The following is a 12,154-nucleotide window of genomic DNA, read 5'->3' as shown; positions in this document are numbered from 1 at the left end:
AAGACAACACAGACTGGACTTTTCTCACTAAGGAAGAAAAACTGAACTGAAAACATGAAAAGCACTTATTGCTTTTGTATAAAGTGAATCAATTGCTGGTCTTTAACATCTTTAAGGTAAGCAACAGACTGAACATGGACCAAAGAAGGAGTGGCTTGTCCCTCACAGGGACCCTTACTACTGAACAGTACCTGAAAACAGATTTATAAATGATATATGTATGTATGTTAACTTGCTGTTGCTCCAGAGTGAATGTTATATTGTTCTGATAAGATTACTTAATAATAAAAGTGTGCAATACGCTAGTTTTTACTTTATTATTGAATTTGGCGCATAATGTGATAAATTTCGAATAATCGCAGAAAAATCATCATCAGTTAATTTACCAAGCCCTAGTTTTTATTATCTTTATTGGGGGAGTTTTTCCTGATCCGATGTGAGGTCCTGGGACAAGATGTCATCTGTACAGATTGTAAAGCCCTTTGAGGCAAATCTTGTATTTGTGATTTTGGGCTATACAAATAAAACTGAATTGAATTGAATTGAATACAAATATGTTTGTTTATCAATGAGTTTTCTCCAACTTAAACTTTTATCAATAATAATTCCTAGAAATGTTGTACATAACACTTGAATCATCTCAAGAGATTTAATTTCAATCTTAGTTCAAATCCTTCGCGTAAGATTTTTTGCCACTGAAAATAATAATATTAGAATGTTTTATATTCAAAGATAGCTTCTTTAATGTGAACCATGTAGCATAGGCAGTAAACCAGCGTTCGCTCCCATAGTGGATTAAACGTGAATGAGAGAACGAGGGTTGTGTCGTCTGCAAACAAAAATACTTTCTCACGTGAGCAAGAATGGACCCCTGTGGAACCCCACATGTTAGCCTAGCTTTGCTTGAGTAAAAACCTTGAACACAAACAAACTGTCTTCTGTTGGTGACATCACTGTTTAACCACTTGTATCCAAGGTCATGGAATCCATGTTTAAGCAGCTTTTCCAATAGAATATTATGGTTTACTGTGTCGAAGGCTTTGGAAAGGTCTATAAAAATACTGCACATGAATCCATCAGTCAGGTGCAGAGATAACTTTATCAACGAGGTAAAATAAAGACACACATGTTGAATAATCTTTATGATCCTCTTTCACATGGAAATTGTGTCCGTGTCGCCTATAGGGGCCCTGTGGGATACTTGCAGCCCAACACCTGCACCTCTTTACTTACTTAATTGACACATGACACCATCCCATTGTGCAGGTAAGGTTAATATTTTAACATCACTTATGAAATGAGTCTCTCTGCAGCGTCTGGCAGGAGCTCTAGGACCAGATCAAATGGGCATCGTAGTGGAAACTGGCTCGATGGTGAAACGTATATGGCAACAGTCTGCCGGCCAAATCATGCTGGCCTCCTTTTCTTTCTGATTCTCATACATTCTCTCGTTCAGGATGTTTGTCGGCATCCGTCTCTTTACCGACCACTCCGTCTCTGGCCAGCTGACAGGGAAACACACCCTGAGTATAGTAGGAGCAGAGCTAACCTTCCAGTTCTTCAGGTGATGCTGGGGAGTCGCCGCCTCCGGCCTCCACCAGGTTTTCCCATCTGAAAAACACAAAATGATAATAAGTACTCTCTTCATTCATACCGGCTATTCTTCACTGTAATAACAAGGTACATTGGCTTTTTAAAATCTTTATTAATTGAAATAAAGTTCTACCGATGAGTCATGCTCATGCCATCGGCAATTCAGCTTCACTTTCATTCAGTGTGAGTGGTGTTTATAAAAGACATAAATCTTCATTAAAGGAAATGTTTTGCATAACCCATGTGGTTAAGAAAGGAAAGGCAATGCTATCGTGAAAAACCTTAAAGTACAAGACAATTCCTTCCGTTTCAGATCAGTAACTTCAATTATAGAGCCACGACTAGTCTCAAGACAGAGACCTGTCCAGTGTTTAGCCTCTGACCCGTCTTGGTCAGTCTCACGTTCACTTTGTTGTCCCGTCTGGCCCTGTGCTGCTGGCTGCACTGTTCTACAACGTTATGTAAAGGTAATGCTAATGTGTAACACCATATTGCATATTTTGTTTGCGATTGGACGGCCACATTGGTTTCTTTATTCTTCCATAACTCGGCTTCGAGCCCCTTTGGACAGGTTCATGATGCCAACCTCCTTGCAAAGTATCAAAGTTGCAAACAATGCAGCTATAGGATGTGAGGTGAACCCCGTTGTCGTTTCATCCCGCTCCACAGTCGAGCATCTACGCAATCTTTAGCTCCTAAAAAAGAACGAGTCGTGCTAAACTTCCAAAAAAAGTTTGTCGCTGAAATTCCAGTCGATTATTGATGCGGTGATGTTTTATGCCAAACTAGTTTCTTCAGAGCGTAACAGGATATTCGTCGCGAGTGGAGGTGGCAAGGTGCTCAGTGTTGCCAGATTGGAAATGGAGAAGTATCGTACCAAAGGCTCAAAATAGTCGTATTTGGAGGATAATTATCGTGCATCTGGCAACCCTGAGATCGGTCGACCGATGACAGTTCTCTCTACAGTCAGAGCTCGCGCAAGAAGGTGAAACGTAATATACCGTTTCAAAACTTGTCAGGGCGTAATAACTAGTTTGTGAAAGACCCAGAGAAACACAAATATCCACCGAGAAAAAATCCTGGACGTTTTTTAAATCCCTGCCGGACGCATCTTTTAGGTCTGGAAAAGAGGACATGTCTGGGAAGACCTGCTTTCCATCGTGCCTCGGGTGGCCAAGCAGGGTGAGATGCGCCGCGGGGAGGTCAGCAGGTCACAGTATCCACAGAAAGAGTCTGCAGCTGCTGCTTCAAGTTTGAATGAGCTGTGCGATGAGAAAAATAGCTATAACTTTGTGATTGTGATGCAGAGAAGGCTTAGCAGGTACTGACGGCCCGCCACAGGTTAAATTTATCGGCCGTGACTTGAAAAAAGAAAAAGAAATGAGAACGATCTTACTCAGCTGAAAAATGCACAAGAACGCAACACCAGCTAAATGGGACAAGCAATATGGGTATCCTTGACATTTGCTACGGAAAATGACAAAATTGCAGCAAGTACTACAACAGCAGCTTGTTTTGTTAAGACGAGGCACTCGGGAAGAACACTGAGATGTTTTAGGACCAAAGACTGTGCAGGATATTGTGGATGCTCTGTCTCTGACTCAAACGAGGGGAAGAGAACAGTGTTTCCTGTGCGCGCCTGACGGAGTGCAGGCTTTGATGAAGACGGTGATGAAAACATCGAGCTTTGTTGAACTGTCTGCTAAAGCATGAACTGGAAACTAGGCACATCATAGCACTTTCAGCAGATAATGCCAGGGTCAACACTCTGTTTACCAGTTACTGAGAAGTGGCAACAGTTGCACTCAGAAGGCTAATTGCCAGCTCACAGAGCTCATAACACCTCCAAGCACGCCTTCAGTAGATGAGTCACTTGTTTTAAAGATCTCCATCTGGTCGTGTCAGGGCTCTGGACTGCTAGAAACAGTCTACGGCAGCAAGACATACGCATTGAAAAAGGTCCAAATTGGGATTTATTTGATCATTTATTTTGAGGGTTTCCCCTCAGTATGGCATTGAGCTTTTCTAAATAAATATAAACATACACTTAAATCCACATAGCATACCAGACCGCCCTGGCACCGCAGCACGCCGCATTTGGTATATATTTGGAAGTGCGAAAGTTGGCCACCCGAGCAGTTACGTGAATCAAAGTGTTTGCTATGTTTGTACACTTGGCGGTCAGAAGGTCTTCTTCCGTTCAGGAATCCTCCGCCACTGATATGTTTTATGTTTCCGTCTGTCTTCTATAAACAGAAGAGGAGTCCAGCATGAGTGGCAACAACAATAACAGAAATTCAACTCATTCAAAATCCACAAAAAACTGGTGACCCAGAGAACAAAGACCGTGGGCGAGGGCGTGCGTTCAGCGGTTGCATGAGACGCAGCTGGCTTTCAGCTCAATGTAAACCCATCTGCGTCGTTAAGATGCAGAGCAACTGTCAATAGCATTAAGGAAGAATCTGGGTGGTGTAGGTGGGTGAAACAAACACATGATGACCTTCACCCATGCAGCGCCTCTCGGTCAGCTGGGCGTTTTCTCACAATTTGGTACAGCAGAGCATTCATGTTTGAGCTATATAATGTACACAAAGCTCTGGTAAACCCCACAAAAAGGAAGAAGAGTCAAAGTCAGTGTAACTAAGCAAAGTTATAGACATGTGACCAATCACACCTCTGGGGTCTCGAGAAGGCTCTTCTATGTATTTTAACCAGGCTCCTCTTCTATAGAGGAAGACAGGTGAAATGCTGTTAAACAGGTCCCAAGAAGCCATACAAGAGGCCTGAAGGAGCACAGGAACAGATGAGGGCAGCTGTGACAGGAGAGAATAAGCTAATAGGCAAAAAATATTATAATACATCTAGTGTATTTGTGAAAAACAATTATAAAAAATCTGAACTTTTAATTATAAAAAAATAAAAATAATATATATATATATATATATATATATATATATATATATATATATATATATATATACTGTCTATATATATATATATATATATATACATATATATATGTATATATATACATATATATATATGTATATATATATATATATACATATATATATATATATATACATATATATATATGTATATATATATATATATATATATATATATATATATATATATATATATATATAGACAGTATATATATATATATATATATATATATATATATATATATATAAAATTATAAAATAGTCATAACTTTGTGATTCTGTTTAGGCCACCAGAGAAGGCTGAGAAGGCCCTGACGCCCCGCCACTGATACAAATACAAGAGCATGTCCATTTTACATGTTCATAATACAATTTAACAGTCTCTTAACCAGAGCTGAAGAGGGGAGGGTTGTGTTGAATCGAACAATAAGGAGCTTGATAAGTAAACTGTTTTTTGATTCGTGAAGGAAGTATTTTGAGTATTTTAAATACAAAATTACTCCACTCTTAAGTATTTTGTTACAAGTTACGTTAGATTTTTACTCGGCCCTATCAAATACAAATTACAAAGCACTCAAAGTACTTGAAATACGTATTTCAAAGACAAGTAATAGAAATGCCGCCCATCTCTGTCATCAACAATGCATGTTTTACAAATAACCACCAAACAACCAGTCACATTTAGTAATAACAAAACAATCCAACAAAATTAAAACCTTGCACACACATACACACACACACACACACACACACACACACACACACACACACACACACACACACACACACACACATACACACACACACGTCTCCAGCAGCTGCTGCACCGTGGAGGGCAGAGGCTCGGCCCCAGGCCCGTCTGACCAGCAGCAGCAACAGCGCTGTGTTTAATTAAATACGACTGCAGATGTAAAAACAAAAAGTTACGCAGACAGTCTGATGGCCCACCACTGCTTTCACCCAGGAGAGGAGGCCTTCCAGAGACCAACTGCTTGGACCCACGTTGTAAAGAAGAGATTCCTTGTTTTATAGTTATATGTGGGTTTCTAGTCCACAGATTGTAGACCAGCTCCAGCAGTGGATACTGAAGGCAGAACATTAGGCAGATTGCCATGACGACTTGTATTAAAGTAATACGAGACCAGTTTTAACTGGGTGAGGATTCATTTGATCAAAAGTTTCTCTAACAGTAATTCACAGGTCTAATAAAACATCCTTCAAAGGATCTGGGGTTAATTCCGAAATATTGAATAAACATTTTATAGCATGATAAATGCTAATGCTTTTAAGTTCACTCGCTATAATAAAAGGAAATTACAACCAGGAGAAGTTTCCGTACAGTAAGTGGAACCTTCGAATAATGCAGAAACAAAGACTCGATAAATGTCCACCAAGATGTAAAAGAGTAAAAGAAGACAGCAAAAGTAAGTGTGTGTGTGTGTGTGTGTGTGTGTGTGTGTGTGTGTGTGTGTGTGTGTGTGTGTGTGTGTGTGTGTGTGTGTGTGTGTGTGTGTGTGTGTGTGTGTGTGTGTGAATGATAGCCTACAATGACACGCTAATGTCTGCATACAGCTACGATAGTTCAGAGGAGAAAAGACGTGTAACTTAAACTTTTTTCCTGTAGTAGATGCCTATTGTGTAATGGAGAAAACATGATAATGCGCCCTCTATGATGCTCTTCTAGTGGAGAAAACATGATAAAGTGCCCTCTAGGATGCTATTTAAATGGTTAAAACATGATGAAGTGCCCTCTATGGTGCTCTTGTAATGATGAAAACATGATAAAATGACCTCTCGGATGCTCTTTAAGTAGAGAAAACATGATAAAATGACCTCTATGATGCTCTTTAAGTAGAGAAAACATGATAAAATGACCTCTCGGATGCTCTTTAAGTAGATAAAACAAAAAATGTGCAATTCAAAAGGATTCATATACAAAATTAACTTTTCTTGTGATGATCTCATCAGGTAAATACTGAAAAATATAATGCTTTACAGAAAACGAAGCAGCACTCAATTCTCCTCACAAGTCACGACCCCGAGTTGTTTCCTGCCATGCAGAACGCGCAATCAGTTCAGTTGTGAATAATATATTCAGTAGGATGTCCTCAAAACCCAGAGTCTCCCCCATATCAGACTGGTTTGATCCAACCTGCACACGCTGCTAAAAACATGGAGTTACAAGTGCAAAACAAGTTGTAACCATAGCCAACAAAAAAATACACAAAATAAATATAAAATAATACAAAATAAATACACAGGATGAATATATATATATATATATATATATATATATATATATATATATATATATATATATATATATATATATATATATAGTAACTGCTCTACAATGCTCTTCCTGCTCTAGGATGCTCTTGAAGTAGATACAACATGATGAAGTTGATGAAGTGCCCTTATAGTGGAGAAAACGTGCCGTCGGGTACCTTCTGTGTATTGGTGCCCTACCTCGTGTAGCTGGTGCCCTTTAAGGCTAAGGCCTAAGGCTGTCAATTAACAAATTTACCTTAATATTCATAATCACTGACATTTTCTACCAGTACTTCTATTAGTACTCATGTTATCAGAAAAAAGTCATCTATGTCATCTATCTACAGGTCAAAAACAGGAAGTAAACTGTTCTGTAAACTCTGTCACATAACATGTAATTAGATATCCTGACATCACACAGGAATGTTTGTACATGATTATATCTCCTGTTAACACCACTCTGACAGCAGCAAACACACACACACACACACACACACACACACACACACACACACACACACACACAAACCAGTCAACTCTGGAACTTTTTAAGTGTCTTTGAGTAAAAACAAATGAATAAAGAAGTCCCGCCAGGTCTCTTTTAAGACACACGCTTCATGTCTTCCTCACAAATATGTCCACTGTAAACGTCTCAGTGTAAAAGACAATATGAAGCACTCAGAAGAAGAAGCTGGAGCGTGAATCAAATGTAACTGACGTGTGAAGGATGAACGCATCATCTCTTATCTGCCTGTTAAGTATTTAATAAGTCTATTGTGGCCAAAATGTAATCGCTATCGACAAAGCTCCCTGAAGTAGGTTTGATTTCTCGATAACTGGTGTGAGAACACTGACGTCTCATCAAAAGTGCTATGGAACAAAATGCGTACAATCCATGTTTATGTGTCTAGAAACGTCGGAGACAGCGTACTCTGTCTGAACCCATTGATATATGTCCAGAGACATTTTTCTATAAAATGAGCTTTTATAAATGAAGTGGGAGCTGTTTTGATTTCCCAGCATGCGAGCGTGACTGGGGCCGAGCAGATGTTGCCCAGCACCAAGATGCAGTAGCATGTTCTTGTTTCTTGGTGTAAGTTCCCATGGCAGTGGAGCTATTTACAAAAATACAATTTTTTTGTACACAGGCAGGACGGTTGTAAATGTGAGTGAGTAACACATTTAAATCTACAAGTGCCATCCCTCTTATGTTTAAAAATTTGAACTTATGCCATATTTCCAACAATATCCTTCACTTTATATTAAGCTTTCTATATTCTTTAGCAAAACACAAATGGCACAGAAACACAAACATCAGTACCTGCGTTCACATTCTAGGAGAGCTGAATTACTACACAGCTGACACAGTGGCGCTCCAACAACAGTCCAGGATGTTAGCTTACAGTTACATAACAGCCCCCGTCCTGTATCGGGCCTGTGTCTGCTCACGGTAGGCCGTTGATAGGCATCTGCACATCCAATTCTGAACCTACTTTTATGGGGAATGTTGCTTCAAAATTGTTCAAAATGACATTTTACAGTCAGGGCAATGAAAGGAAACAGATATAGATAGATATCTATATATCGTTTTTGTTTTTTTAATAATTAAAAGTTATAGGTTTTTTATAATGTAATTGTTTTTCGTAAATACATTACATGCTAATGTTTTTCCATATTAGCTTATTCCCTCATGGCTTCATCTGTTCCTCTGCTCCTTCAGGCCTCTCGTATGGCTTCTCGGGACCTGTATAACAGCATTTATTATCCAATCACATTTTACTTCTCTTCCTCTATGTAAGAGGAGCCTGGGTAAAATACATGGAAGAGTCTTCTCGAGACCCTGGGCGTGTGATTGGTCACGGGGCCCGCCGGGCGCATTTTCTCAACTTTCTCAACCGGCTCTGGGTCGACTTGGAAAGGCTCGGGCCAAGGTGGCACGCCGGCTCCGGCAGCGTGCTAAAAGCGCCCGTGTCCGGGCCTCGTAGATGCCCAGGGCCGTGGATTATGTGCTTGCTGTGACTTCTCTCCCCGCCGGGAAGGGACGCGACCCTTGCTCCCGGCGCCAGCCACTGTGGAGCGGTGCGCACTGTCCTTAGTGCACATCAACCGTGTTGCGTCACCAGGGCGGGGATCGGCCCACGCGAAGGGCTCCCATCTTGAAACACGGACCAAGGAGTCTAACGCACGCGCGAGTCAGAGGGATCTGAAACACCGTTGCGCAATTAAAGCTCGGGCTGGCGAGCGCGCACCTTGCTCACGGCATCTTCTTTTTTAATTCTTGTCATGTGGAGCGGCTCCGCGGGTCAGTCCCCTCACCCCGTATGCTCGTGGTGGAGTCGTGTGGTGGAGCTTATGAACGCCAGTGTGTCGGTCTGTGACAGTAACTCCAGGGACACTTTTTCCTCCCAGTCCACCCGTGATGTGGACCATATGGCTCATTGAAGGCCCTAGGTCTAAAACCACAGCCTGCCACTGATACAGACAGTATGTGATTTGTACAGGAAGTCATCATGACGTGAGAACGGATCTTGGCGATGTGGAAGAACTCTTTCCCTACAAAAGTAATATAACCATTATCGCTCCATCAATGAGGAAGGGTGCTGCTTTTTGTCCGATGTGTCGCTATGCTGATTTATCTAAACTCCTTTGAGGAACCGAAAAGCCTGATCTACATCATCTTATCCTGAAAATGATCCAGCTCACTCAGTAAGCAGGGTACGAGGAATAGGGCCCTGGTGAAGCTAAAAGTTGCAAATTTTATTTTTTTCACAGTTATTTGTATTATATAGATAGTTATTTTTGTAATTGTGATTTATTTTTTTACATGTGATAAGTGAAAGACAGGCTTGTCCGTCCAGGGCGGGCTCTGCACCCCAAGGCCCGCCCATAGCGCCGGGCCTGAATGCAGCATGGCTTCCTGGTGACTTTAAAGCACTTAAAGCAGCCTTCCCTTTAAATCTGCCTTGATGGTTTGATACCAACACAATCTGCCTATTTTCCGGTTCACTGTTCCAAATCAAGTTCAATTGAAGCTTCAGTCTTTAGTCCAGTAAACCTGACACGGCTCAGTTTAGTGAACAGGTGGAGCATTCAGACTGTTTGGTATTTCCATGACCTTGAAACTCTTTGTGGTATTTTAGACCCGAAAGTCTCTGAGCTGCTGTTTGTTGTTGGACAAATGATGCAGAGTGGATTCATCACGTGTCTGCTGCCGAAAGGAGCAGTAATTGTAAAGCTTGTGACATATATCTGTGTATGAAACCAAAACAATAAACTAAACACTGAGGGAACAAAACACTCCTGGAAGTGTAAAGTGTGTGCTCATATGAAGCCTGCTTAATGAAACATTGAACTCCATACAAGCCTTTTCACCTTACAGTCTTTAGAATCAATGTTTCAAATTGTTTAATTTTTCCAGCTTTGATCACGCATTGCTATAAAGTAACCTCTATACTGTCCACGTGTCCTCTGTAACCTCTGTCCTGTCCACATAAAGCTTCTCAAGTGAAAGCATCTCAAGTCAAATTCCTCCCTGTGTAATATTCTTGGCTGAGAGATTGTGATTCTGTGAACACAGAGCTGTTAAATATTGCCTCAACACTAAAATAGACACTAGGAAGCAAGTCCTCTGAGCTCTATGTGATGCCTCAGTCTCCTCCTGTCTCAGTGAGAGTATTACCACCAAATAAACTATATTCACAACATTTAAAACAATAACATATACAACAGGTGAATATATACAACTAGCCAATAAGCAACATAATTGAATATTTCATCTCTGAAGGTAAAAAGTAGCAACATGCTCATCTCTCTGTCCATCAATAAGAATCTCAGCTCCATGCACGTGCATTCATACAGTCAATATATATTTATATATCATTACATCATACAGTCAATATATATTTATATATCATTATATATATATATATATATATATATATATATATATATATATATATGTGTGTGTGTGTGTGTGTGTGTGTGTGTGTGTGTGTGTATGTGTATATATATATATATATATATATATATATATATATATATATATATATATATATATATATATATATACACACACACACACACATCAAGAATGCTAGTGAGAAAAAACACTATCAAAAGGAAGATAATTTGTATGCTTTACATTTACATTTCTCATTTTACTCAGACTAATAACAGATATAGTAAATATATATTTATAATAGTTTATTACGTCCTTCATAATCATGGGTCTGGCCATCAAGAACGACGTGAAGAACATTTAACCGATAAAACCAAACTCATAACGCCTCGCAGCCCAGGAGCGCCTCATGGGGTCTACTGGAGCTGGACCCGGGTCAGAAGACTTGTCTACTGCAGAGCTGGTCCGGGTCAAAGGACTTATCCCGGGTCTGAGGACTAGTCCCGGTGAGGGGACTAGTCTACTGCGGAGATGGCCCGGGTCAGGGGACTAGTCCCGTCTGCAGAGAGCTTGTCCTGGGTCAGAGAGCCTGTCCCGGGTCTGAGGACTAGTCCCGGGTCAGAGGACTAGTCCCGGGTCAGAGGACTCGTCCGGCTTACCTTTGCCGCCGGGTCTCGTCCTCCCGGTCATGTGCGCGCGTGAGGAGACGAAAGAATAGTCCACGCGCACTCGGAGGAGGTCCGCGGAGCTCTGCGTCGGTTCCTCGGTGATCTCCCGGGGCATGGCGGCGCAGCGCCGGGCGCGGGGCTCCTCCTCCCGCTGCAGCCAGCAGAGAGGGCAGCGAGACCTGAACCGGGACGGAGCGGATACCGTCTGCAGGGAGCTGCCGAGCCGAGCCGAGCCGAGCCGAACTGAGCCGAGCGGGACAGGTGTGGGCCGTCTGGAGCTTCACATCCAGATGTGTGTGTGTGTGTGTGTGTGTGTGTGTGTGTGTGTGTGTGTGTGTGTGTGTGTGTGTGTGTGTGTGTGTGAGACACCAGAATGCTGAAGTACATTCATATTATATTTCCCACATTATTCTGTGGGGTGCTTCTAATAACTAATAATAATTTCCTCATGTGTAGATTGTAGAACCGTGAGAGTAATAAAATGAGTTTTATATCGTTTTGAGTGAGAATAAAGTTTATGTTCCCTGAATTGTATCTGCTAGTAAAAACAAAAACAATATGTATATAAATACATAATAAACAATCTGTTTGCTGCGCGCTCCATCCTGTGACTCAGAGAGATAGACCCCGACCCTTTAGACCCTCTGCTGATTGTGGCCCTGCTGGAACCCCTCTTCTTTCCCCCCCCCCCCCCCCCCCCCCCCCTCTCCGCAGAAGCATCTCCAGCGGCCCCCCAAGCCAGCACCAGCAGATGAAGCCCTCTGCAGGCTGCAGCT

At 41.4% G+C, this 12,154-nt stretch overlaps 1 protein-coding gene across 1 annotated transcript in view; it reads right to left on the bottom strand.

Moving 5' to 3' along the window:
* The window catches only part of LOC137795605 (persephin), an 18,982-nt gene extending 7,489 nt beyond the window's left edge, over positions 1-11,493 (bottom strand). The window contains exons 1-2 of the mRNA XM_068593182.1: positions 11,370-11,493; positions 1,550-1,611 (exon numbers count right to left, since the gene is read on the bottom strand). Of these exons, the coding sequence (XP_068449283.1) occupies positions 1,550-1,611; positions 11,370-11,493 (186 nt within the window). The remainder of the gene's footprint in view (positions 1-1,549; positions 1,612-11,369) is intronic.
* Positions 11,494-12,154: the final 661 nt, after the last annotated feature.

This window comes from Clinocottus analis, unplaced genomic scaffold (genome assembly GCF_023055335.1).
Source record: "Clinocottus analis isolate CAN_PGR_092001 unplaced genomic scaffold, fCliAna1.0.p SCAF_29, whole genome shotgun sequence".
NCBI lineage: Eukaryota > Metazoa > Chordata > Actinopteri > Perciformes > Cottidae > Clinocottus > Clinocottus analis.
This window is presented reverse-complemented; position numbering and strand designations above follow the sequence as displayed.